The following is a 27818-nucleotide window of genomic DNA, read 5'->3' as shown; positions in this document are numbered from 1 at the left end:
GAGTCCCTTCCCAAGAACCGAATCCCTTTCAGTTCTGAATCCCTCCCACCTGCACGAGGTCGATGAGGAGTACCAGCTGGAGGATCCTGCCATCTTAGTCAATGCAGGAACTAATCTCAGATAACCAGCAGTCCTAGCACCGCCCGCAAATCCCGAGCCCAAAAGTATTGTATTACAGAATGTCGTTATGTATGTACACCCTGTGATTCCAGAAACAGCCCCGCGTGGCGCTGGCACACCCACACTGCGCCATAAACAGGCACCTTCACACACCTATACCCATGCCGACACTTCCGCCGACACAAGCTGACACACCTGTGACAGATACACGGAAACACACGGTGGTTTCCTGAGTTCGCCAGTAGAGGGAGCTGTTCGATTCCATCAACAGGCCATCGGCCCCTCTCCACCCACCACGCCTTGGCTGCCTAGAGCTTAGCTAGGCATCCCAACCTGGAACCTAGCTGGCGGAATGAGTCACAGCCCCACCCTGGGGAGCGCTCTACATGGCTGCTCCACAGAACATGCCAAATACACTTGAACTTACTGTGTACCACATTTAAGAGACCCCTTGCAACATAGCCATACTCACCCCTACAAGCATTGTGTTCTACACCTATTAGGAACTAGGCATTATGCCAAACGGATCATAACAAGCCCATGTAGCTTGTCACGTATGTAACGGGAGACTGATCCAAATAAATGGAGTGGACTCTTCTTTATAACAAGCATCCTTTTGAGAAATAGCCCTCATGCCTTGTAGTTCATATCATGCCCACAGGACCCTAGAGAGGGGAGAGGAAATTAAATCCTACTTCCATGGATCATGTGCCATACTAGGCCCTGGGATATTTCACACCAGCACTCACCCGCTTTGGGCTTCAGTTTTCTTTTCCTATAAGTTGGAATAATACCTAGCTCATAGGGTTGGCAAGAGTCAACTCCTAACCCAGCGTGATGCTTGGAATAGCAGGTGGGGAAGTTTTGTTGACTGGAACAAAGCATGATTAAGAGATAATGTGTATGAAAATGCTTTGTAAATTAAGATGTTAGGCACCCACGTTATCTTCTTTCAAGGTTTGTCCCTTCTCCTGTGCTTCCCCAGACCTGGCCCAGTGCCCAGCTTTTGGCACCATTGCCCATCAAGCCCTACTATGACCCCAGCACTTGAGTGCTATGGGGAATACAGAAGCATAGGAAGCATGGTCTGAGCCCTTAGGAATCTTCTGGAGCAACCAGATTATATATACACACACATACATACAGGAGAAACAAGAGAAAACATGTAAGTAGGTAGCCAGTTGAATGACATAGATGTAATAAGTGGTCAGAAGAAAGGGAGGTAGGTGAGGGCTAGAGCTCTCTGGGGACCATCTGTGAGGAGCAGAGAAATCAAATAGCATGAGCAAACAGGCTTGCCTGTGCTCTTCTTTTCTGAAACAGTCAATGCTTGTTACTTGTTGGTATTCATTCTGGGTGGGGGCAGTGGGATACAGAAAAAGTGCCTTAGGATAAAGAGACCCAAAGTTTAATCCTGGGCTTACCACTTTCTAGCTGTGTAACCCCGAGTAAGTCCTTAACTAGTGCAAAGCTCATTTTCCTCACTAGTGTAATGGTGCCGTAACATCTTTCTCACTGGTTTGTGGTAAACATTGAAATAACATATGTGAAATGCTTTTTAAAAAGTGCTTTACAATTTCTTTTTCATTGCATCTACTTTTGTATAGGATCTTGTGTGTGTGTAGCAGTCTGAGGTTAGGAGAGAGTTCTTTGTAGAATACGAAGGCTTCACTTCCACATTTACTTAGCATCCACTTTGAGCTGAGAATTGAGATGGAAAAATTCAGTCTATGTCCTCAAGAACTTCACGGTGTACTAGGAAAGACAGATCAATAAAGGAAATGCTCAGTGCATAATGAATGTGGGTGGGTACAATGAAGAGGGGACACAGTAGTGTGTGTGTGTGTGTGTGTGTGTGTGTGCGTGTGTGTGTGTGTGTGTGTGTGCAGCAGCAGTGTGGGGTAGATATAGGCACGCCACGCGCGCGCGCCCTGGGAGTTGAAGGAGGCCAGGTATCCCGCTCCTTGCAGTGTAGATAGGAGGGTAGGGTAGGTTGTCAAACCTCTCTCTAGCATGGGACATTGTTGGCGCGTCTCCTCCCCAGTCATAGAGAATGAGCCTGGAGAGAAGGGTAGAAGCCCCTTCCCTGCGCCCAGGCTAACCTGCCTCCCCGCTAGCCCGCCGGGCGCCTTACCGAGTCAGACCACTGGGAGGCTGGGGGAGCCAGGTTGGGCGAGGAGGCGAGCGAGATGGGGGAGCTCTTATTTTGACAGGGGCCTCTCCGGGCTCTGGTATGAAGGCAGAAGGAGGCAGCCAGAGAGCCCCGATGCTTATTCAGGCTGGGGAGAGGAGCCGAGTGGAGGGGCGATCGAGGCTCCGGCAGCGCAGGGGAGCCCGGGGAGGCGGCGGCGCACGGCGGAGCCAGTGGCCGGACATGCCCCGGACTTGGGGCCGCTGCACCACCGCCGCCGCCGGGAGCCAGCCGGCCGGACGCCTGCACGCCAGGGTCCCCTGGCGCTGCACCACCCTGGGGCTGCGACCCGGACCCTCGACGTCCGATCAACAATAAGCGCCCAGACAGCCCCCTCCCTTCCCCGTGCCCGCCGTCCCCGCGGGCCTTGGGGAAAGTGAAAGGAGGAGGCGAAGCAAGGAAGGAAGGAAGGAAGGGAGGAGGAGCAGGAGCTCGAGGCTTGAGGTTCGGGCCGAGACCCCAGCCCCAAGGCCGGGGCCGGGCGGGAGTCCGCGCTCTTCCGTCGCTGCCCGGCGTCCACGACCATGCTCCGCGGTTGGAAGGCAGGAACCCAGGCACCCAGCAACCCCCGGATACCCTCTCCCGAGCCAGGCTGGTATTGAGATCAAGGCATCCAGGATCAAAAGATCACCGCCCGCCCGCCCCCCTCTGCACCTCCAACTGGCGAGCGGGAGGACCCCAATCTACCCACCGACTCTTACCTGGTCATGGCGTCCAGCTCCGGCCTGGCGTGAGGACCCCCGACTCGCGCGAGGTGAGGGGTGGGCTGGGGCTGAGGGCGAAAGTCACGCCAAGCCAGAAGAGGCGCGAGGAGGGAGATCCAGTTCGAAATGGGGAGAACACAGTCCGATTATCTCTTGCCCTCTGGTACGCACCCCCGAGCTGTTTAAGTGGTGGGGGCGCCCCCATGGTTACTGGAGATTACTCTTGGGATCTTAATCATGTTGGCAGCCCCAGAGCACAGTGGGGAGGGCATAAGGGCAGATGGGGGACCCTGCCACCCTAGCGCAGAGAACAAGGCCGGCCTTGGGCCAGCTGGAGCAGTAACCCTGCCCTGGGGGCTTCTGGGAGATGTAGTCCCCCTCCCTGGCTCACCAACCCCTTTGGGTCTCAGCACTCCAGCACCCCACACCTGGTTTATGGGAACCTCCAGAAGGAGGTACATTAGGAGTAGCAATTGCTGGGGTCACCCTCTGCCCCCAAACACTGCCTAGGAGCAGCAGGGGCTGTGACTGGAGGAGTCTCCCTTGTCAAAGATTCTTAATGATGTGGGCTTGGCTGGGGGTGAAGCAAACACACAATTCCTTGGAGGTGGCCCTGCACTGCTAAGAAAAGGTGCCCCTGCCTTGGTCCAAAGAAGCCCTTGGGGGAGGAATATGGGGAAAGAGAAGTGAGGTTTAGGGCTTCTTTCTTGGCTGGTGTCTGTTCTATCCCAAGGCCGCTGGAATTTGGTTTCAGCAGAGACTGAGGTCTACTCTCCCTATCTCCCTTTTGGGAACTGAGAAGGAGAGTGTCCCTCACAGTCTGGGAATCTGGAGGGTGTCTCTCTGGAACAGTAAAGCCAGGATCAGCTTCTGTCTGTCTGTCCAGCTTCCTTCCTTCCGGGTTTTTCTGACACCGCCTCCTCCCTCTTTCTGTCTTGTCTGCTGCTTGGGGTGTGTGTCTGTGTCTGGGTGGGGGGCCTCCGCTGCAGGGAGGAAGTGTAGCTCTGGGAGAGGTGAGCTGGGCATGTGATTGAGCCCTGGGAAAGGGGCTTGAAGGCCCCTTTGATCTTTGGCCTTGCTTTCCTAATCTTACCTAGGAAAGCTGTCTTTCCACTACCTGCTGTAACTCCACTGATGCCTCTAGGCAGCTCTCCAAATGAGACCTCCAGGGGAGGTGGGTGGGTTTCCACTCCCTTCGTTCTCCCCTCTCCTCAGCCTTTCCAGGGAGCAGCCACTTCTGGGCCAAGGCTGCCTGGCTCCTCTGCTGCCCCCCAGTACAGGCTTGGCTGCCTTCTCAGGGTTAGGACCACGATTTCGTGGCTCCAGGGGAAGAGCATGTTCAGGCCATGTCTTTCTGGTGTCAGCTCTGAGGTGCCTGCTGATTGAAGCCTCAGGAAAGGGTGCGGATGACAAGGAAGGTAAGGGGTGGGGGGAGGGGTCTGGTGCCAGGAAAGAAAGTGTTGCCTCCCCCAGGTGATCAGGCTCCTTGGCCTTGGAGTAGAACCAGGCCTGAAGGCCAGCCTTCTGACCACCTCCCTCTAGAATTCTCTGCTTACCTGCGTTGTTCCTAATTGGGGTGGGGTAGGGATAATGTTAGAAAGGGTGCTGGTGAGGGGTAGAATCTTGGATCCAGAGTAGCTCTTGTGCTTTGGGTAGCAGGGGCCTCATGGTTGGAATTGGGTTTCTGGAGGTCCATATGGAGGCTCAAAAAGAGGCTATAATTAATGGGGTTGAAGGTTAAGGTGGGAAGAGAATACAGAATCCTAGAGAAGGATCGGTGGTCCACAGAAATCTGGGACTAGCACAACAGTGGTAATGTGGAACATAGTGAACTTGCTTGTTGGATATATTGGGCACCTATGACACTGTTTGGATAGTTCCTGCCTCCCATCGTTTGGATATCTGGGTTAAGCAGGAGCCCTGGGCTGGGGACTCAACTTTCATGAACAGGCAGGAGTAGCCTTCTGGGCAGAAGCCTAGTGGGTGGCAGTCAGTGTCTATTCAGCAAGGTCTGGAATGCCTGGCACCTGCTTTAGATTAAAGGAGATGCCTGCAAAGGGTGGGGGGCTGCTTGCCTGTAGGGGGTGTGGCTGGGATGGAGCTCCATGGAGCCCAGGAGTGGGGTGTAAGAAAAGGACCAGAGTTACAGGCATCAGCAGCTCTAGCAGGAGTGTAGGGAGCCCACAGTCACCTAGTTATGCAGCCCCTCCTTCAGGGAGTCTAAGACAGGAGCTGGGGGCACCCCTATACTGCCTCTGGTGCCACAGGCTGAAATTTTGTCCCAATGCCTGGGGGCAATGGCAAGGCAGAGCAGCTGCTGAGAGCCAAGGTGTCTGAGTGTCCAGTCTTCCCAGGACCGGAAGAAGCCTGAAAGGAGGTAGGGAGCACTTGGGGGTTCTTGTTGCCCTGATGCCATGTTTACTCTTCCTGGGACTTCTTGATTGTTTGTAGTGAGGTACCCCAAGAGCCTGGGCACCCAGGGGTCATGGGGAAATGGTATCCCTTCCTTGTGCCAGGAGCCTTGGGCACTGCCCTGGTGTTGACCTGGGGGATGGCAGCGTGGGAAAGTGGGCAGCCGTGGGAGCCAAGCGGGTACAGGCTGGGTGCCGCGGGCAGGGAGCCTCTGCCAGGCCCGCTCTCCTTGGGGTGGGGCTGGCTGTTCTAGGGACTGGCTCAACCTGTTGAGCGCCTAGCTGTTCTAGCTTGGCATCTGTGCCCCAGCCTGCCAGCCCCAACAGCTGGCCACCCATAGCCACACTGTGAAGGCTGCCCCCCAGGGATCTGGGGAAAGGAGGCTCTGCCTGGCTAAAGGGCCAGGAGGGGGCTGGTAGAAGCTCATCCAGGGAGTGCCAAGCTCCCCTAGGTCCTGTTCTCTAGGTACCAGAGCTGGGGCCAGAGCTAGTTGGAGGGCAAAGTAGCCAAGTAGCTAGGAGCTGAGGGGTCAGGGGAAGGAAGAAGGCTATAGCACTAGAGCTCCTGAGGTGCTGCATGTTACTTGGATGGGTGGCCCTGAAAGCAGCAGCCTGGAGTTACAGCCTGGAATTTCCTCTGCCGGGTGCCAGGGCCAGGCCTAGGCCTCTGGAGCCCCACCCCCAGCCTGGCCTGAACTCCCCTCCCTGGGAGAGAACTGCCCACTTTCCCTGGGGGTTGGGGGAGGGGCAGTAAGGGCATTCTGCTGCCCTGGGAGAAAAGGGGTGACTTTTGGATGTGAGAGTTGATTGCACTGCTTCGGTCTCCCCATGGAGAGGAAGGAAGCTCTGGGTTCTCAGGTGGCTGTCCTCCACCCTCCCTGCCCTGAGTGTGGAAGATCCTGGATCCCTGTAGGCCCTTGCTGCCACTCCTGCCCCACCCCCTCTGCTAGCCCGTGGGGAAGGGGAGACAGGGTGTCACTCTGCAGGGGAGAAGGTAGTTACCTCGGCCTATGACTGGGGGTAGGGGCAGCCTCCTCTGCCTTCTTTTCCAGTTAGTGGCAAAAGCAGAGGCCCCTTCTTCTTTGCCTCCTTTCCATCCTAGGCCCTCCCCGCTGGCCCTGGGTGCCTGACCTTCCTAACTTGGTGTCTCTTCTAGTTCCCCTTTCCCTAGGGGCTGGGATTCCCTCTGTCCACCTCTCTCCTCCAATGAGCTGGTGGCTCTGCACTAGCCTGTCTTCCCCTCCCCCTCACTCTTTCCCCCCCACTCCCCCCCCAGCCTCAACTGGGAATGGCCCTGAATCCAGCATTTCCAGCATTTCGAAACCAGAATTGTTTTGAAATCCCTGAGTACTTCTCCACCCCCTCTGACTCCCATCCTTCCCTCTAGCCCAGAACTTAGTCCTGTAACCTGACTTCACAACGTGCATTGCCTGGGTGTGTATGTGTGTGAGTTCATGTGCTAGCACAGGGCCGGCCATGTGCTTACTAGTGTGTGTGTGTGTGTGTGTGTGTGTGTATCCTAGTTTGGGTGTATCTTCTGTTAGCAGTTCTGTGTACTGGTCCATGTCTTTTGTTTCCTAATCTCTCCTGGGCCTTCTCTAGGAGTATGGAAACCTCTAAGGTCTTAAGCAGCCATTCTTGGGGAGCTTGGGGTTATTTTTAGGAGGTATCTTGGATGTGTGTATTTGGGAGTTGTGTTTGTTTATCTCGCAGTTGCACGTGTTTGGGAGTATCTCTGAGGAGTGTGTGTGCCTGGGGTTGTGTCTCTTTGATGAGTGTATGTGCGTGTGTGCACATGCGTGTGCTCCACTTCTGTTCCTGCCTCTCTCCTCCCATGTCTGGGAACATGTCTGGATTGTATAGTCACATGTCTTCCTTAAGCTCCCTGGGACATGGAGTCTCTGTCCTTTGATAGGGAGTTTTCCTGGAGTGGGGCCAAGCCTTCTGGCAGTTCTGTGGTCCTTGGAGAGAAAATGGTAGAGTGGAGAGACTTTGAGATAAAGTGTCCCTAGGGCTGGGCTCTTTTCCTCTGTCCCTCATGGGCACCCAACACCTTGAGGGATCCCAACACGACCAGTCCACTCTCTTCTCGTCCTGATGATACTGTGATGGCTGTCATAGGGGAGACCCAGTGTTCTAAAGGGCCTGGGGAAGGAAATTAACCCTCCTCCCCTTGGGTCACTTGGCTTCATTGGGGACAAGAAACAGCCAGCAACATTAGACTTGGGAGCTGGGTGGCTAACTTAAGGTTCAGAAAGGTGACTTCTCTGACTAGGGGCAGACAGCAAAACAAGACTAGACACTCATATTTCCAGTGTGAGCAGAGAACAGAGGGGCCTGAAATCCTAAGGGTTGATGTGCCTGCCACCCAAGAAATGTGAAGCGTTTGGGGTGGGGCCAGCTGCCATTGTGTAGCCTTGATCCCGGGAAGTCCTTCTTGATGTTTAATCTCATTCCTTCCTTCTGCAGTTAGACAGTGTTCTATAGGAGGGGAGGTTGCCAGGTGGGTGTTTGTTGTTGTTGTTTTGTCAAAGCAAGGGTAGTGATGATAGCAGAGTTATGTCTGCATGGGATGCGGGCCCTGGAACTCCTGATACCTCACTATGACTCAATTTGCCACCTGGGATCTCAGGCTATAATTGAATGCTTTCCTCTAGAAGCACTTATGGCAAATCAGCGAGGAAGAAGAGGGCTGGGGCAGGGGCTGTTTGTAAGACTCAAGGACCTGTGGAGACAGCAGCAGAATGTGGGCAGAAGGATATGCTGTCCCTTTTACCACTACCCTCCCCATGGCCTCTAGTCCTAGGACGAAGTGGGAGGAAGGGAGGATAGAGGCACAGGTTGCTACAATGCTCAGTGACCCAGCATGGGGAGGGCCTTGGCAAGGAATTTTCAGTTTGTTTCTCAATCTCTGTCTCTGAGACACGTACACACACGTCACTGTGGACACCTTCAGGAGATGAGCCCAGAAAAGTCACCCAGGGGTAGGGCAGGGCAGTACCAGATGGGGCCATGTGGAACAAGCCTTATTTTGGCAGACACTCTGCGATTGCTTCTAGAACTAGAAGTCAAGCCTAGCCAAGGCCCCTTTCTCAACACCCCCATCCTAGGCTTGGGAGCAGCACAGCCTGGAGAGGGTTAAGTCTGGTTGGCAGGGACACCCCACCCTTCCCACACACACACACACACACACACACACACACACACACACACACACACACTAGTGCAGTGAGAGAGAGAAGGAGGGGTGGTTAGCAGCTTGTTCTAGTTGGCGTCTCTCCCAGAATTCTTTGGAAAAGAACTCCCCTTTGACCCCCAGTACAAACTGAGCCCAGCCACCAGCCTCCCTCCTGCCTGCCTGTAGGAGCTTCACCCAGCCCCCTCCTACTGAAATGCTATGCTTGCCTGATTCTCTTACCCTAGGTCCTCCCAATCAGTCCTGGTCCCCAGAACTTTGCGTCTTCAGTGGACAAGGGGGTGTAGCCAAGGAGACCACACAGGGACATAGGACCCATACCATTCTTTTCCCTGACATGGAATAACCCTAGTAGTGGCTGGTGCTGGAAGCTGAGGTCCTCATGCCTTCTCATCCATCCCTCCTCCCAGGTCCTTGGCTGTGGGAGTCTTCTGTCTGCCCCTTCTCTCTCCCTGTGGGGCTGAGCTCTGAGGGAGCTCTAAGGCATCTTCCAGTGCCTTCTCCTTTCCTGCTTCCAGGATAGGGAGGGGGAGCAGTGTGGTGGGGCAGCTGGTCTGGCCTGGCTTCTAGCCAATCCACAGAAGTCCTGGAGGGGGCGGGGGTGTCCCAGTAGCTCAGAGACTTCCTGGAGCTACAGGCTGAGTGTATGTGTGTACATGTTTGTGTGGTGTGCGTGTTGGGGGTGGAACTGGTTGTGGGAGGAGCAGGGGCATAGATTGCTGGCCTGGGGCTTCTAGCTCTGACCCTCTCTCCACAGGGAGCCCCCATTCCAGACCACAACCTTGCGCCTGAGTCCAGACACACATTATTCCTGAGGTGAGATGTCCTCTGCTGGTGTGTGTCCCCCATAGCCTCCTTGCTGATCTGTTGGCCATGGCCTCTTGCTTGGCTTTTTGTCTTGGGTGCTCTCCTCCTGGCTTTCTACCCGCTACTTCTCCTTTCATTCTCCTCCCTCCAGAGGAGGGGGGCTAACAGCTTTGCAACCTAGAACCTGGTAGGGTGGGGGAGGCCAGGGCAGGAAGGGTTAAAGTAGCCACTCCAGTGAAGTCCCAGCACTCTTGTTAGCTGGATCCTTTCCCCAGGGTGGGAGGTGGGAGCTCCGGCCCATTCACCCCTGGAGGGCAAGGTATGACTTCCTGGTCATCCCAAGTACTTGCTCCTCCTTGTTGCTGGCTTTGGCTTCAGCTGGCTGAGTCAAAGCCAGGGTGGCTACCAGCCACCATAACGTGGTTTCTGCCCTGGCCCCTAGAGACAGAAGCTCTCTCCCTACCCTCTCCCTACCGCCACCCTCCTTTTTCCCTCCCTCTCCTCCTCCCTTACTTAGCAACAACTCCCTGAATTCACAACAAACAGACCTGTAGGCTCTGTGTCAGACTAAGGGAAAGCTGGAGAAAGCTTTGGACCAGGAGGAGGCACTTCTAGACTATTTTCAGGAGGGAGGGTCTTTTAATCCCCTCACCCTTGCTGTTGGAGGCCATTAGCCCTCAAGGACAGGGAGGAAGTGGTCCTGCTTCCAACTCAGGCAATGAAAAAGTAGGGAGCTCTGATAGGTGTGGTGAGCAAGGGGGGCAGGGCTTGGACTCTACCTCACTTGACTTTTGACCCCCACCTGCAGAGTAGGAGAGGCATTAGACTCCTGCTTTTGGGCTTCTCTCTGTAGGGACCCTGTGCTGTTGTCATGGTAACTTTCTTTGCTCCCTCCCATGATTCTTAGGGATCAGGATGGGTGAGGACCTAAGGGATTGGGGGTGGGTGGGGCTGGAGGCAGCACTAGAACTTTGCTCTTAGAGCACCAACCAGGCTGGGCACCTGTGCTGAGGGGGTACAGAGTGGTGCCCCCTTTTCGATCTTTTCCCTGGGCAGGAACTGTGGCCTCTAGCTGGGACCTGGTACACATTAGGCATGGAGGGAGTGTGCGTGGAACGAATGAGTGATATACCCATTTATTCTTTCATCATAGAACAGACAGCTTGATACCAGGGCGAATCTATATTGTGAAATGGTTATGAACCCAATTGCTGGAGTGTCTGGGTTCAAATCCTGACTCTTCTAACTCTTACGCAAGTTACGTAACTTCCCTGTGCCTTATCTGTAAAATGGGGATAATAAAAGTACTTTTGCAAAGAGTTGTTCTGAGGATTAGAGAATGCAGGTGCAGTATTCAGGACAGCTTGATGTTTCAGAGTAAATGCTCAGTTATGCTAGAGACCCCCCTCATAGCTCTTCACAGGAACTCTTGACCCTCCCAGGGGCTTTAGCAGGGGAAAAATTATGAAGAGAAAGAATTGGGAGGGTATCTTGTGGCGATATTAGCCCCATGTAATGTGTGTGTGTGTGTGTGTGTGTGTGTGTGTGTGTGTGTGTGTGTGTGTATTGGGGGGGCGGTTAGGAAGAGACAACCTTGTCAGCACTCAGACTCTTAGATTCTAACACCCTTCCAAACCCACTTTCTTGCTGCCTCAGTTTCCCCACCGTTGGTGCTGGCTGAGGTCTTGATTGCAAGTTTGCCAAATAGCCTGGAGAGGAGTCTGGGGGGACTTAGGACATGGCTTCCTCCCTATCTCCCAGCATTTCTCAGGGCTGAGCCCTCCCTCCCTCAAGCTGTTAGCTCAGATCAGCTTCAGCACCCCTCCCGCCATCACATCCCTTGCCGCTCTGTTCTTTCACCAGGCCGAACAAGACAGTCTGTCCTTAAATGACTTAAATGGTTGCCTCCTGTCTTTCCTGGCTAAGGGGTCAAGGACCTTCCTTGGGGAGAAAAAAAATAGCAGTGTGGAGCTCTGACATAGATGGCAGCTGTTAGGCCTGCCTCAGGGTGCTGGATCCTCTGGGTTCCCCACCTGGGCATTTTCCCTGAGTGTAGCAGGGCAGTGCCCAAGCCTATGATATGCATAGAAGCCCAGATGGGCATGCCTGGCACCTGCTGCACACAGATGGGCAGGGAGGAAGCATCCTGAAGCCCAGAGGAGGGGTGGGGTTATATCAACATCTATGGTGTCCAGAGGACACCCCCAGAATCCTTTCCCAGGTTGCTGGGTGAGTATGAGCAGTCTGGAAAAACTCTGCTTCAGCCCTGTATGCCTAGGGGCAGGGGAGAGTACTGAGTGCCGCTGGGTAGGCAGGGTCTAAAGGCCCTGGGCTGGAAATGGGATGGTGGAGGGGTTAAAGCTTGGGAATATCTGGGTGAGGAGCCAGGAGTAGACAGTAGAGATGGGCTGCCCACAACAAAGGGAGATCTGCAGATAGGTGGTTTGGATCTTCTGAGGAGTTAAGTGTCCAGATCTCTGGAGAAAGTTGATTAAAATGTGGCAGATGTGCCTGGGATAACCAGGCTCCTGGGTTTGAAGCCTGGGCTTGGCTAGCAGGTAACTTCTCTGGCCTGATACCAAGAGAAGTAGGCTAGAGCCCCTGGCTCTACTCACCACCTCTTTCCGGGACCAGAAGGGCACCACCCTTCCATGGGCCTGGGGGTGAGGGCTCAGAGTTGGCTTGGGCCCTCACTGCTGGGCTGGCTATACAGCCTATGCCCAGCCCCTGGGGCCTGTTCCTTGGGCAAGCTGGGGCTATTTTTGGGATTGGGCTGGAGCTCTGGAGCTGGTTTCAGATGTTCCAATGTGAACAGGAGAAAATGGGAACAGATGGCTGGAGGGTTCCAATCAGCGGGTCCTGCTGGGAGCAGGTTATTTTTAGGAACTTGTTAACCCTTTTGGGGCTTATGGAGCCACATTGAGAAGGACAACCCTGAAGAGAACGGGTCTTCTCCCCAGACCCCTAAAAAACTGTGTGTCCCAGTTTATCTTCTTTCCCTTTCAGACCCTCCACTCTTTAAAGAGGTTCATGGCAAGAAAGTAGGCTCCAGCTTCCTCCCAGCCTGAACCCTGCTGGGAGACTGCCAAAGGGTCAGGTGGGGAGAGAGGTGCCTGGTGGAGGGGATGCAGGCCACTGTTAAAAGGAAATCCCCCTTTGCTTGCCTCCTGGGGCTTTGAGACACAGACCCGAGGCTAAGAGAGTAGACAACCTCTCTTTGGGTTCAAGCTCTGTGTCTGTTTGTTTGTAAACCCAGGGATGCCCAGGGGAATGCTAGCCAAGGGAGCTGGCCTCTGTGAGGAGGGTAGAAGAGCCAAGTCCTTGTACTTAGTACCATGATTATGATGCCCATGGGCCCTGACCCTGTGGACATTCCAAGAACCAATATCTGGACAATGCCCACCTTTACCAAATGCCCACGTATTTGGATGCCATTCATGGGGAAAAGAAGGGACATCATGGCCAGAGGTGGTTTGTGGAGGACTGAGTAGTATGTCATAGGCATTCTGTTAGTTTCACTAATAGTATTTCACTTTATAAATTCTCATTTTGCAGAAGAGACAGGGCTCAGAGGGCCGAAGGTGTGGACAAGGTCCTATAGTTCAGAAGGGGTGAGATGCGATTGGCACCCTGTTTGCCTGACTGCAAACTCAGTTCTCATTCCTCTGCATCATTCACATTACCTGCCAGTGTCCCAACCCCAGAGGGAGAGGCTGCCAGCACATGGGCACCAGACCTCCTCAGGGAGCAGCTTTATGGAATGAGTATGGGAAAGGAGGCCTGGGGATAGGGGACCTTGCCTGTCACTGTTCTCACAATCCCCTAAGCCTTTTTGCCTGAGGGTGCCAGGACTGACACCAGAAACCCCATTTGGCCTTCCTGTCTTCCCTGCAAGAGGATCACAGGCATACATCCTGTCTCATCAGCAGTCCCCCCTCCCTGCCCCAAATCCTGGCCCACAGGGCCCTGCTTCCGCTAGGGTCATGGCAGTCTGGATGTCAATGTGGGCAGAGTCTGAGGGCCCTCCAGGTGCTGCTAGTGCCAAGAGTTTGGACCAGCAGGCAAGGTGAGGGGGCTGGGAGGATGTCTCTGTTGATGGCATTACCTGGGGGAGAGAGCAGAGTAGTAGGCAGGCAGCCTTGGGTGAGGTCCCACCCGTGGTGGTGCAATCTGGCTGTGCCAGCAGTCTACCCGCACTCCACTCCTCCCACAATGGCCTCATTGTTCCCAGCCCTCCAGGCAGTTTGGAGGAGTTTCCTAGGCCACCCCTAACCCCCACCCCCCAAACGGTGGCCAGATTAACTCCTTGGAGGACAGAGGCCAGGTGAGGGTCCACAGGTTGCTACTGTACCCATTCCTCCTTTATGGGAATCTAAGCTTGGGAAGTTACCTTCTACCCATGGGTACCCAGCAATAGGGCACCTCCAGAGACTGGGGTCTCCCACAGGGTAGGGAGTAGCACCTAGATCCTCTTCCACCCCCAATGGGTGCAGGTGCCAAGGGGCAGGAAGTGCCAGTGGGGTGGCAAACACAGACCAGATATATTTGGGCCGGTGGGGCTAATTCCAGCTACCACCGCCTTCCCTACTGGCTCCTGAGCTCCTTTCCTTCCTGTGAAACCAGAGCTGGGTTGGGCCTAGCTCAGGATTTCGGTGGATTTAAAGAGGCAGCACCATCCTTGCCAGCCTGGCTTCCTCTCCCCCTCCCCAGGTAGGGTCTGAGGCAGAGAGAGGACTCGAGTGCTTCTTGCTCCTCCCTTGCCCTGGGCTAACCCCTGGCCCTTGCTCCTGTTGGGGTACCAGGCTTTTGGCACTCCTCTCTCCCTGAGCTTTGGGCGGGTGGGGTGGGCGGGGGTGGGCTGTGGTTTCCTGTGCTGTTTCAGCTGTGCCTATTTAGAGTACATGCATGCACTGCACAGGCTTCCTGCCCTGTCTTGTTTCCTCATTACTTTACCCCACACGCCTCTGCTCCTCCTCCCCTCCCAGGCAGGAGAACATCAGGGACAGGCAGCAGACTTTGGGGACACCACACTGCCAGGGCACGACTGTTTCCCAAGGCCTGGCCACACTGACACTGGCTGAAAGAGCCAAGTGAAGTGACCTCCGGGTTGTCTAGGCAATGCCACTTGTCCCTGCAGCCTCCTGAAGGCACAGTGGGCATCAGAATGGGTAGAATCCCCCCGACAGAAACACCCTGTTCAAAGACCCCACACTTTGGGGCCAGGAATTTCCACGTCCCTTCAGGGCTGGTGCTGCCTGACATTACCCTGGGGCTGCAGGTAGGGTGGGGCTGGAAACTCCCAGACAAAAATGGTTGATTTGCATGGTCTCCTTTGACAGGAGGTTGGGGGAAGTGGGGAGAGCTGCTAGGAACCTGGGTGAGGGGAAGCACCCCCCACCAGCCTGGAAGTTCCCACATAGAGGGTACCAGAGCAATACCTTGGTCCTTAAGCAGATTTCCTGCTGGGCTATGAATCCTTGACCTCCCCACCAGCTGAGTCACCACCTCCGGAAGAGGAAATGACCTGGGTGGTAGAGAAGAGCCTCTAGGGACCAAGGAGTCCTGACACCTAGGGGAAAGGGGACTCAGGACCTTGTTGTCTTGGGGGCTGTATCTCCCTGAGCCAGAAGTCAGTGATCCCATCCCTGTTCCTCTCAGCAGAGTCCTGTCCTTTCAGCCATCACAGTGGGCCCATTTCCTCTCTAGAGGTGTCTGCCCGCTGCATGTGGGAGCATGGACCCTGCAAGCAGTTTTCTCACAGCCTCTTTTGAGTGATTTTGAGCTGGGCAATGAGATTGGTGGGCCAGCTGGAAAACTAAGCAGAGGTTCTCGGGTGGGGGCAGCTGGAAATAGGCAGATTGCCACAGGTGTGTGAATGCCTTCTGTACCGGTGGCAGTTCTGTGTTGAGCAAGTAACTGGAGGCCCTGGGCATCCATGGAAGCTTTCCTGGTCTCCCACCCCAGCCAGGGTTAGGCCCTGCTTCCCCCCTTCGCCCCCACTCCCCAGTTGCACTGGGAGGGCAAAAGATCTCTGGGCTCTTTGTCTCAGCAGCCTCCTGGGCTTTATTCTCATGGGTATGCTCTTGGCCTTTCACTCAGGTAACTCACACCTGCTTCCTGTTTGTGAGCACACGTCTCCACTCCCCACCCTGCCTCCTAAGAGGGAGCCACAGCAATGTGTTCCCAGAGCCCCATCCCTTTCCTTTCACTCATCTCAGGGGCTCCTGGCCTGGTGCTGGGAAGCCCCCTTCACTCATTTTTAAAAACTGCACCCACCAGGAACCAGCCCTCCAGCTTTCCATCCCCTGAGGCCTTCTTGGGGACAGTATATAAAAAGGAGGGGTCTCTGGGAGCTGGGCAGACTCCTGAGGGGTGAAGTGGGGGAGGTGTAAGATGGGAAAGTCCTGACTCATCTGTGCTTGACTCAGCTAGCCCTCCTGCTGGGTGGGAGCAGGGCGGTGGAGTTCTAGAGGAGAAGGCAACTCCAGGAATCTTCTGGGGTGGAGACTTGGCCAACTGGGAGACACTGGAGAGGACTAATTTTCTAACTGCTCCTTCCCAAATTATTACAGGTCCCAATATTTGAAGCTGTAAACCATAGGAGGTAGTGGTAGCCCTTGCCCTGCCCCTTCCTCCCATAAGGGGCTGAGACCAGTGCCTTGCATGTGGGAAGCTCACCTACCTAGTGCAGGCTCACAGGAGCAGTCAGGACTCAGAGAGGGAACACTGCAGTGTAGGGGTAACACCGCTGTAACAGGGTCTTGGTTCTGGCCGGTATTGGTCACATGACCCAGGGGCACGTCTCTTCCTTTTCCCAGATCTCAATTTCCTCATTATGAAATGGCGATAATAAAACTACCTATCTCCCGGGTAGGTGGTTAAGTAGTTTTGAGGACCATCAAGGTGGTGAAGGTGGAAGCCTGAGACCCATGTCAGCCATAGGCCTGCCATTTAGCCCAGTGCTGCCTCCAGCCCTTTCCTGCCTTGGCTCTAACCCCTGTGATGCAGGAGATGGGGGCTGGCAGCAGGCTACTTCCCAGCCAGGCCCTGGACTTTGAAACCTTCCACTGAGGCGCCTCCCTCCCGTGAGACTGAGCTGGAGCGGGGAAGGCCGGTGTGCTCCGGGGGTTAAGTTAGGGTTAGACTCTCACAGGTTCACAGGTGGAGTCCCCTCACCCAGAGGTCCCAGCCCTGCCTCTGGCGACCTGGCAGAGTGCAGCTGTAGGGTGCGCCGGTGTTTGGCTGGACCTGCCACCTGGACAAAACTCCAGGACCAAGACTCCTCCCCTCCCCTCCCCTCCCCTGTCCCTTACCGGGATTGCCTGGGGGTGGCAGGGCAGGGGGCGGTAGGGTGAGGCTTCTGTGTTTGTGTAAGTCTATTTGTTGGTGGTGTATCTATGGCCCCGTGTGTGTGTTTCTCTGTAACTACCCGGCTCAACTTTCTATGGCTCCCTTGTGGCCGGGCCTCAGTCTTTTTATCTGTTCAATGAGTCGGCGCGTGCGCTCGATCTCTGCCCTCAGGCAGCCTCGGCGTCCGCGGGCCGGAGGCTGTTTTGCTGGCTCCTTCTTGGGCCGGCGCCTCCCGCGTCCTCCAGCACACCTCCGCGGGGTCTGCGTGGGTGCGCCTCTAGCTTCCTGGGCTCCGTGCGTGTCTTTGTCTCCCGGTCCACGTGTGAGCTGTGAGTGTGTGAGTCAGAGTTCGGGTGCTGGTGGCTCACGGAGCTCCTGCCTGGCGGCGCCCGGCGCTGAGCTGAACCTGGGCCCTGCCGCGGCGCGCCCAGCCCTCGCGGCTCTGGGCCGTGTGTCTGTCCGTGTGGCGCGTGCGGGGCCTGGAGGGGCGCTGCAATTCTGTCTGCCTCCCGCTCCCTGGCCTGCTGGCTCGCTCGCTTTGCCTCTGCTTCGGCTCTGCTGAAGGGGGCGGGGTGGGGTGCAGGGGCGGGGGGAGGGGAGGCTCCTGCATTCTTGCGGTCTGGGAGGAATCTGAGCCAGCGTTACTGGTCTCCAAAAGAGCCCAGCTGCAGCCCCGGGGCCCCGCCAGGCCTCTCGCTGCTGGCCCGGGCCTGCTGGGATGGGCACGGGCTAGGCCTCGAGCTGGGGGCGGAGCAGGGCCCCCATCACCGGCCCCCTCCACGCTGGGGGCGCCCAGGGCGGTGCGGGGGGTGGGGGTGGGGGGGTGGGGCGCGTGAAGGATTCCCCACCCTGGGTGAGGGGCGTGCCTGGGAGCGGGAGTCCCCCAGGGGGCCAGAACAGACCTCAAGGCCCGCCCCGCAGGGGCACCTTTGCAACTAACCTGTCCTTTTAGTGCATTCTGCCTCTGCGGGGCCCGAGGTGGGGGGGTGGGCTTGCTAGAGACTGCAAGCTTCCTGAGGGTAAAGTGTGGGAAAGCCAGGAAAGGACCGGCCTCTAAGATTGAGTCCCCACCTAGTAGTCCTTCTTTTCCATCCCCTCTGTACCCTATCCAGTTCCCTAGTCTCAGGGCTGTTGGGTCCTCCCTTCTCCCCTCCCCTTCTTACACCCCCTCCCCAAGTCACAAGTTTTCTCTTTGGGGCTTGTTGCTGCAGTCCGTGCTCCAGTACCGAGTACCTGGCTGGGCCCTGGGCACGCACAGGGGCCGTAGCCCCACTGTGTGTGGGAGCCATGAGGATCCTGGCTAACAAGACAAGGTGTGTGGGTGTCGTGGAGGGTGGGCTGTGTGTGTGGAGTGCGGGGAAGGGAAGGGCCCAGTGGTGATGGGGCTGAACTGTGCTGGCTTGGAGAGGGAGACTTTCTAGGCACTTGGCTTCCAGGCCATCAGTGGGCTCAAGGGGTCAGAATGGGAAGGACTGCCCTGAGGCAGGAGCCCACAGCCTAGTGCCTGGGTGCAGGAGACAGCAGGGGAGGGCAGTCAGGTAAGCCTGCTGTTCTAGTCCCTTCTAGACTTTTCCTCTTAAAAAAGGTTTGAGCAGAACCCCAACCCTCCCACCCCACTGTGGGATCCAGTGGCACCCTCTGGCCTTAGTTTAGCTGGGGATGGGAGCTGGAGGGTAGGGCAGTGCCTGCCTCCCTCCCCTTCCCCAGGAGAAGCCTGCAGACAGGGCCAGGCGGCAGCGGCAGGACAGCAGAGCTGAAATAAATCTGAGCTGGTGTGGAATGAGGGGGGATAAATATCCTCTCCCGTGATGTGATCTTTCCAGAGGCTATTAATAGGTCTCCGGGGAGGGGGAGGTGGTGTGGGGAGCGGGCTGGATCTTAAAGGGCCTGCAGCTTAGGCGGCAGGAATCCTTGGCTTCCAGTGCTCCAGTCTTCTCCGCACACCACTCCCCTCCCCCTTTTCTTCTGCTCCTGCCCGCCGGCCAGGTCCTGGCCAAACCTCTTCAGGCAGTCCTCCTTCTGCTCTGGGGAGCTGTCTGGACCAGTGGGTACCACTCTGGTGTGCTTTTCCCTACTTCCCCAGGGGAATGGGACTGGGGCATGAGCAGTGACCCTCTGGTCCTCTGCCCCTTCCCTGCTGGTGTTGGGACACATGGAAGTTGAGGTTTGGGAACTTGGAAGGAATCTGAAGACCCTAGAAGAGAGGATGCTTAAGTGTTGGTCAGGTGCTAGTGTGTGTGCGCGTGTTGGGGGGTGGTTGCCATGGAGGTTCAGCCTGATGGTTGCTGGGGCTGGGGGTGTTGGTTGATTCTGCAAACGAAAGGCCCTGGTTTTCATTTGAATTGTGGGGCCTGGAGGTGAAGGAGTTGCCCATCTTCACTCCCCAAGGTGAAGGGTATCAGTCCTTGTCTGAGGAGCCATGGAAGGCGGTAGGGAATAGCTGGTGGTCCTAGAATGCCACTCAGTTCCCACCTCCTGTACCATTAGATGAGATAGGATGGGGCAGTTAAAATCCAGGCATGCTAAGTCCCTAGCAAGATTAACTTTTATGTCTCTCCCACCTTCTCCCAGGTTACCCCACCCCAGGAGGAGAGAAACTCCAGGGAGCCCTCCACTGTCCCCCCGCGGCCACTGCCCCCCTGCCCCAACCAAGCCAATGCACCCAGAAAATAAGTTGACCAATCATGGCAAGACAGGGAATGGCGGGGCCCAATCCCAGCACCAGAATGTGAACCAAGGACCCACTTGCAGCCTGGGCTCGAAGGGCGTGGGGGCGGGGAACCATGGGGCCAAGGCCAACCAGATCTCACCTAGCAACTCAAGTCTGAAGAACACCCAGGCGGGGGTGCCCCCTTTCAGCTCACTCAAGGGCAAAGTGAAGAGGGAGCGGAGCGTGTCTGTGGACTCCGGAGAGCAGCGAGAGGCTGGCACTCCATCTCTGGATTCAGAGGCCAAAGGTACCCCATTTCCTGATCCCCAAGAGCCTAGCATGTTCCATAGTTCAAGTTTCAAACTTGCTGGGATCCTGTCTTTCTGTCTCCCTTGCCTAATCCTCATCCCCAGCTCCTCTCCAGCATTGATGCAGGGTCACCTTTCTCTTATCCTTATTATACTCACCAACCTGGTTTCTCTCAGAGTTGGGATTGGCCAAGGTAGAGATTTGCCATCCTTAGGTGCCACCCATGGAGGGGCCACAAATTGTGATGGGGTTTCTGGTCAGTCTCATTCCTCTTTTGCTTTCCCATCAGAGCCCCCAGAGGGGAAGAGGGAGGTGGGAGGTGCTCTGGGATGAGGAGCAGATCCACACATCCCAGGAACCTTCTGGTATCTGGGCTGGTGGGAGCTGCTGAGCAGGCACTGGTCTGGAAGAGTAGCAGTGACTTTGCTCCCTTTCCTGCCTGCCTCCCCCCCCCCAGCCCTAATTAGAACCAGTTGTAGTTAAGGATTATGATGTGCTTTGGTACTGGATGGGGGAGGGGAGACAGGCAGCGGGGCTGTAGAGAGAAATCAGAAACAAATGGTGGTGTGGTGGGGCTAAGGGCTGGTTAACTGCCCACCATAGCCTGGGCAGTGCCCTCTAGAGTGGGGCATCTAGGAGAATGGGCCTAGGCGTGGGAGGACAGAGCCTTTGGACACTCACTCTGACCCCTGCCTGCCTCTGTCCTGCCTGGACAGAGGTGGCACCCCGGAGTAAGCGGCGTTGTGTGCTGGAGCGGAAGCAGCCGTACAGTGGGGACGAATGGTGCTCAGGACCAGACAGCGAAGAGGACGACAAGCCCATTGGGGCCACCCACAGTGAGTGCTCATGATGCCAGGGTGATATGGCCCATGGTGCCCCAGGGGAATGTCTGCCCTGAGGAAGCTTCTCTCTCTTCAGCTAGGGCTTTAGAAGGCTGAGCCTGGGCAAGGAGCAAAGGTCAGGAGCCCAGGCCCCTTCTCTCCCATCCCACCTCTCAGACTCTGTCCCAGGCTGGCTGATAGCTCTGCCCCTGCTTTCCAGGTACTAAGTGGCCCCTCTTCCTAGGGAACCAGGTTGGGCGGGGTGAACCTCAGGTGGCCTCTCCTGGCTATGCCATGAATTCCTGGCCTATGCTGCCACCTACTGGTCAGTGGAGAGAGGGCAGCCAGAATCCAGTATCACTGGGAATGGGACAGTTGGCTGTGTTGTGCTAAGTGGTGCTAAGCCTGGGTGTGAGCTGACACTGGCTGTGGCTCTGGTGCCCTTGCCCAGAGTGCATCACCAGGACGAAGTGTGGGTATGGGTGGATGCCTACTCATTCTTTTATTGATCAGCATGTATTTGGGCCTGATGGGGGGAAACCAGGCACATCACTGCCCTTGGGACACCCATAAAAGTTATTTGGTGTTTTCCTTCAAAACTTACATCTGACTGGGGGGATAAAAAGCTTAATTCATAAGAAACTATCCATAGAATGTTAAACTGTGAACTTGTTGAAGGTGGGGACTTATAAAGGAGGAAAAAAGAATATGCTGGCTACTTTACTACTTAGTGGTATTTAAATACTTAAATCCTTAGTGGTATTTAAATACTTTAAATACTTAGTGGTATTTAAGCCTTACAACAGCCTTGTGAAGAAGGTGTTTTTATGATGCCTATTGCAGAGGAGGAAACAGACTCAGCAGATGTTTGTAGAATGAGTGGACCATGTCTGTGGAGGTGGTACATGGGATCAAATACTGAAGCTTCTGCATCTGGCTGGGATTTTAAAGGTCATCTGGTCCCTCCCAAGGACTGACTGGCAGTTCGTGAGCCCCTGGCTGAACCCTTCACTGATGGGTTCACTGATGCGGGGAGGTCACTGTCTCTGAGGACAGACTCCCTACCCTACCCCATTCACTTTTATGATATTAGACTGCACCATTATAGAAACATTGGAAGACACATGGAAGTATGAAGTAGATATTGCTAACATACCATACCCAATACCACGGCAACCACTGTTACTATTTTATTTGTACTGTCATTAGATTCTTAAGGAATTCTTAATGGCGGAGCAGTATAATGTAGAGACTCTTCAATCAGACCACCTTGGTTTGTTTATATCCCAGATTTCCACTAATCATGTGTGTAAATATTTGTGTAAATATCCCAGGTTTCCATTATGTCAGTCTTTTTTGTTTAAAACAAATTGAATTTGTTGGAGTGACACTGGTTAATAAGATATTAGGTTTCAAGTATACAATTCAATGATATGTCGTATGTATATTGCATTGTGTATTTGCCACCCAAAGTTAAATTTCCTTCCTCACCGTATATTTGACCCCCTTTACCCTTATCTGCCTCCTCCAGTCTTTTCTGTTTTCCCAATGATTTTTTAGTTTATAACTTTGTTCTACACTTGCTATAAAAATAGATTTCTTTGACCCGGGTGGTACAGGGTGGGAGTTAGTGTTTCCATTTTATAGATGATAGAACTGAGGCTTAAAGGGATGAAATGTATTGTTTATAAGGTCACACAGTCAGTCAGCGGTGGTACTAGCATTGAAAAACCGTTTATCATTTGATTCATCAATTTGTGCAACCTCTTTCCTTTCTCCCCTCACCTAGTCAGTGTGTGGGCACACACACGCAGACCACAGCATGTGGGGCAGAGCAGGGCTAAGAGCAGGTTTTGCAATCCCTGCCTGGATTCACACCCTGGCTCTGCACTGACTGGCTGTGTCACCTCGGGAGAGTAACTTTATCCCTCCGAGGCTGTTTCCTCCTTGGTAAAGTGGAGAGTATAACACCTTCCTTCTAGGGATGTGGTGGTTAGATAGAATTGAATCTGTAATCATCCATTGGAATGCCAGGCACACGGGAGCCTGTTTGTAAGGTCATACTTTCCGTCTCCCTTTGCTCCTTATGGTCCCCACAATTTCCATCCTGGTCAAAGACTGGTCTAGGGCAAGTAAGTGTGGAAACCAGGCTGGTGAAAACACCAGATTGTGGCAACAAGTGACCCTGTGGGCGCCAGCTATAAAGAAGTGAGCTTCTGTCTCTGGTTTTCTCTGGAATGGGGCGATGGGGGTGCCAGCTGTTTTTCCTTCCTAAATCTGGGCTGCTTACCTGCTTTCTTTCTCCTCTCTCATGCAGATTGTAATGTAGCAGACCCAGCCATGGCGGCCCCACAGCTGGGTCCTGGCCAAGCCGCCCAACTGCCCCTCAGTGAGACCAGCGCACCAGGCCCCCCTCATGGGCCCCCACCTGGCCTTCGGCCTGATGCACCTGTGGGTGGGGGCGGGGGTGTCCCTGGAAAGCCTCCCTCACAGTTCGTGTATGTCTTCACCACCCACCTGGCCAACACGTAAGTGCGTCAGGGCAGGCCAAGCCTGCTTCATTTACCCAGCACCACTCAGCCTGGGATCCTGAGTGAGTGCCTACAGGGGGCCAGGGCTGGGTGAGGGCAAGGGCTCCCTCCCTCCTGCCTTCCTCTCTGAGCTATTTGTGCCTGACCCTCCTGTGCAGGGCTGCAGAGGCGGTGCTACAGGGCCAGGCTGACTCCATCCTCGCTTACCACCAGCAGAATGTGCCCCGGGCCAAGCTCGACCAGGTGAGTGTGATGCCTGGCCTAGGCACGGTGCCTCCATGAATAGCCAGATTGGCTGGTGCATCTCCTTATCTGTCTCATGCTCTGTCTTTGTCCTCTTGCAGGCCCCCAAAGTGCCGCCCACTCCAGAACCGCTACCCCTGGGCACACCATCAGCAGGCACCCCACAGTCCCAGCCACCTCCACTGCCGCCACCGCCACCCCCAGCCCCTGGCAGTGCCCCCCCCACTCTGCCTTCTGAGGGGCCTCCTGAGGACACCAGTCAGGACCTGACACCCAACTCAGTGGGAGCTGCCAGCACGGGTGGTGGGACTGGGGGTACCCACCCTAACACCCCTACAGCTGCTACCAACAACAACCCGCTGCCTCCTGGAGGAGACCCCAGCAGTACCCCTGGCCCTGCCCTGCTAGGGGAGGCCACCCCCACAGGAACTGGGCAGCGGAGCCTGGTGGGCTCGGAGGGCCTGTCCAAGGAGCAGCTGGAGCATCGGGAGCGTTCCCTCCAGACACTTCGAGACATTGAGCGGCTGTTGCTCCGCAGTGGGGAGACTGAGCCCTTCCTTAAGGGGCCCCCGGGAGGAGCAGGTGAGGGGGGACCACCAGCACAAGCCCCTCCTGCCCCCCAGCAGCCACCCACGGCCCCTCCCAGTGGGCTGAAGAAATATGAGGAGCCCTTGCAGTCCATGATTTCTCAGACACAGAGCCTAGGGGGCCCCCCGCTGGAGCATGAAGTGCCTGGGCACCCCCCGGGTGGGGACATGGGGCAGCAGATGAACATGATGATGCAGAGGCTGGGCCAGGACAGCCTAACGCCTGAGCAGGTAGCCTGGCGCAAGCTGCAAGAAGAGTACTATGAAGAGAAGCGGCGGAAGGAGGAGCAGATTGGGCTGCATGGGGGCCGCCCTCTGCAGGACATGATGGGCATGGGGGGCATGATGGTGAGGGGGCCACCACCTCCCTACCACAGCAAGCCTGGGGATCAGTGGCCTCCCGGAATGGGCGCACAGCTGCGGGGGCCCATGGATGTCCAAGATCCCATGCAGCTCCGGGGTGGACCTCCCTTCCCTGGCCCCCGTTTCCCAGGCAACCAGATGCAACGGGTGCCTGGGTTTGGGGGCATACAGGGCATGCCCATGGAGGTGCCTATGAATGCCATGCAGAGGCCTGTGAGGCCAGGTATGGGCTGGACTGAAGACTTGCCCCCCATGGGGGGGCCCAGCACTTTTGCCCAGAATGCAGTGCCATACCCAGGTGGGCAGAGTGAAGCAGAACGATTCATGACCCCTCGTGTTCGCGAGGAGCTGCTGCGGCATCAGCTGCTGGAGAAGCGGTCACTGGGCATGCAGCGCCCTCTGGGAATGGCCGGTGGTGGTGGCATGGGGCAGGGTGTGGAGATGGAGCGGATGATGCAGGCGCACCGGCAGATGGATCCGGCCATGTTCCCTGGGCAGATGGCTGGTGGCGAGGGCCTGGCAGGCACTCCCATGGGCATAGAATTTGGTGGAGGCCGGAGCCTTCTAAGCCCCCCCATGGGACAGTCTGGGCTGAGGGAGGTGGACCCACCCATGGGGCCAGGCAACCTCAACATGAACATGAATGTGAATATGAACATGAATATGAACTTGAATGTTCAGATGACCCCCCAGCAGCAGATGCTGATGTCACAGAAGATGCGGGGCCCTGGGGACATGTTGGGGCCACAAGGCCTCAGTCCTGAGGACATGGCCCGAGTGCGGGCTCAGAACAGCAGTGGCATGATGGGCGGCCCGCAGAAGATGCTGATGCCCTCGCAGTTTCCCAGCCAGGGCCAGCAGGGGTTCTCTGGGGGCCAGGGACCCTACCAAGCCCTGCCCCAGGACATGGGCAGTACCCAAGACATGTTCAGCCCTGAGCAGAGCTCAATGCCCATGGGCAATGTGGGCACCACTCGGCTCAGCCACATGCCTCTGCCCGCTGCGTCCAATCCTCCTCCTGGGTCCGTGCATTCAGCCCCAAGCAGGGGGCTGGGCAGACGGCCTTCGGACCTCACCATCAGTATTAATCAGATGGGCTCGCCGGGCATGGGGCACCTGAAGTCGCCCACCCTTAGCCAGGTGCACTCGCCTCTGGTCACCTCACCCACTGCCAACCTGAAGTCACCCCAGACTCCCTCACAGATGGTGCCCTTGCCTTCGGCCAACCCACCAGGACCTCTCAAGTCGCCCCAGGTCCTCAGCTCCTCTCTCAGTGTCCGTTCGCCCACTGGCTCTCCCAGCAGGCTCAAGTCTCCTTCCATGGCGGTGCCTTCTCCAGGCTGGGTTGCCTCGCCCAAGACAGCCATGCCCAGCCCTGGGGTTCCCCAGAACAAGCAGCCGCCTCTCAGCATGAACTCTTCTACTCTGGGCAACATAGATCAAGGTGAGTCAGCTGAGCCAGGCAGCTGGGCATTGGACTCTGGCACTGGGAGTCTCTCAGTTGGTGTGTTCATGCTGCGGCAGAGGAGTGAGTGAAGGCATCTGTACTGGGGCCCAGAGCTGGATGGCTCTGCTTAAGGGGCAGATAATGGTGGCTGTCTGTGTGCTCTTATAGGAGCACAAGTTAATCTCCCAGGTATTTGAGGGGGTCATACATGGGATTTCTCCACTGTCTGGGGTCCTGAGGCTATAGGAACTGCTTGAAGAAAGGTGGGCTGCAGTGATAATTGGGGTGAGTCTGTCCAGTGAGACATCTGAATAAAGGCGTGCCTGGAGAAGTTAAGTGGAGATTTGGGAGCTGACCTCTCCTGAGCCCCCAATGTGAGCAGCCAGATTTATTTCTCCCCAGTCACCCCTGCTCTTTCTGTCTCTCTGCTTCTGTAGGTACCCTCCCACCTAGCGGTCCCCGGAGCAGCTCCTCAGCGCCTCCTGCCAATCCTCCCAGCGGCCTCATGAACCCCAGCCTGCCATTCACTTCCTCCCCAGACCCCACGCCTTCCCAGAACCCTCTGTCATTGATGATGTCCCAGATGTCCAAGTATGCTATGCCCAGCTCCACCCCACTCTACCACAATGCCATCAAGACCATCGCCACCTCAGACGATGAGCTGCTGCCCGACCGGCCCCTGCTACCCCCGCCACCACCACCGCAGGGCTCCGGGCCAGGTGCGAGGACAGGAAGGGGGCTACGGGGAGAGGAGCTGATGTGGGCACTGGGGATGGGGAGAGTAGGCATGGCTAGCAGTTGCTCCTGTGGTCGTGCTGGCTTTTATGTGCTTCCAGAGGGCCCTGGGAGTGGGGGTATGACGTCCTGGGATGCAGCCGCACTGAGTGGTATTTCTAGCATCCGGTGAGGTGTCTGTCACAAACTGGGTCAGAACCTGGGTCTCTTGGGTTTTAACCTAAATGCCTCAAGGCCTTTCCCTCACAGCCAGGGCAGGCCAGTGTTAGAAGTTCTCACCCTTGGCACCGGCCTGGCTAGAGAGTAGAGGAGGACTGAGTTCTGCATCCTCCCCCAGCTGGGTGCACATAGTTCCTCACCCCCTTTTCTCTTTCCCCATAGGGATCAGCAATAACCAGCCCAACCAGATGCACCTGAACTCAGCTGCTGCCCAGAGCCCCATGGGCATGAACCTGCCAGGCCAGCAGCCCCTGTCCCATGAGCCCCAACCTACAATGTTGCCCTCCCCCACCCCTCTGGGTTCCAACATTCCACTGCACCCCAATGCTCAGGGGACAGGAGGACCCCCTCAAAACTCGATGATGATGGCTCCAGGGGGCCCAGATACCCTGAATACTCCCTGTGGCCCTGTGCCCACCTCCTCCCAGATGATGCCCTTTCCCCCTCGGCTTCAGCAGCCCCACGGTGCCATGGCCCCCACTGGGGGTGGGGGCGGGGCACCTGGCCTGCAGCAGCACTATCCTTCAGGCATGCCCCTGCCCCCAGAGGACCTGCCCAGCCAGCCTCCCGGCCCCATGCCTCCCCAGCAGCACCTGATGGGCAAAGGCATGGCTGGGCGCATGGGCGATACATACCCACCGGGCGTGCTCCCCGGGGTGGCATCAGTGCTGAACGACCCTGAGCTGAGCGAGGTGATCCGGCCCACCCCGACGGGGATCCCTGAGTTCGACTTATCAAGGATTATCCCCTCTGAGAAGCCAAGCAGCACCCTCCAGTACTTCCCCAAGAGCGAGAACCAGCCCCCCAAGGCCCAGCCCCCCAATCTGCATCTCATGAACCTGCAGAACATGATGGCTGAGCAGACCTCCTCACGGCCCCCCAACCTCCCGGGCCAGCAGGGTGTCCAGCGGGGGCTCAACATGCCTATGTGCCACCCCGGACAGATGTCCTTGTTGGGCAGGACAGGTGTGCCCCCTCAGCAGGGCATGGTGCCTCACGGCCTGCACCAGGGGGTCATGTCCCCTCCACAAGGCCTCATGACCCAGCAGAATTTCATGCTGATGAAGCAACGGGGTGTGGGGGGTGAGGTCTACAGCCAGCCCCCCCACATGCTCTCCCCACAGGGTTCCCTCA

At 56.2% G+C, this 27818-nt stretch overlaps 2 protein-coding genes across 2 annotated transcripts in view; one reads left to right on the top strand and one right to left on the bottom strand.

Moving 5' to 3' along the window:
- Nucleotides 1-6691, bottom strand: part of FOXR1 (forkhead box R1) — a 37421-nt gene extending 30730 nt beyond the window's left edge. Inside the window, exon 1 of the mRNA XM_039866597.1 lies at nucleotides 3013-6691. The gene's annotated coding sequence lies outside the window, so the exon portion shown is untranslated. The remainder of the gene's footprint in view (nucleotides 1-3012) is intronic.
- On the top strand, nucleotides 2369-27814 carry BCL9L (BCL9 like; the record flags this gene model as incomplete). The annotated part of the gene is made up of 10 exons (XM_039866664.1): nucleotides 2369-3065; nucleotides 9380-9438; nucleotides 17991-18092; nucleotides 19351-19736; nucleotides 20455-20574; nucleotides 22877-23087; nucleotides 23249-23333; nucleotides 23435-25727; nucleotides 26168-26449; nucleotides 26847-27814. Coding segments are annotated over exons 3-10 (4371 nt in total), but the record flags the coding sequence as incomplete, so codon positions are not given.
- Between the last annotated feature and the right edge of the window lie 4 nt (nucleotides 27815-27818).

This window comes from Pteropus medius, unplaced genomic scaffold, assembly GCF_902729225.1.
Source record: "Pteropus medius unplaced genomic scaffold, Ma_sr-lr_union100, whole genome shotgun sequence".
Taxonomy (NCBI): Eukaryota; Metazoa; Chordata; class Mammalia; order Chiroptera; family Pteropodidae; genus Pteropus; species Pteropus medius.
The sequence above is the reverse complement of the archived record's forward strand: the minus strand, read 5'-3'. Positions and strand labels throughout refer to the sequence as shown.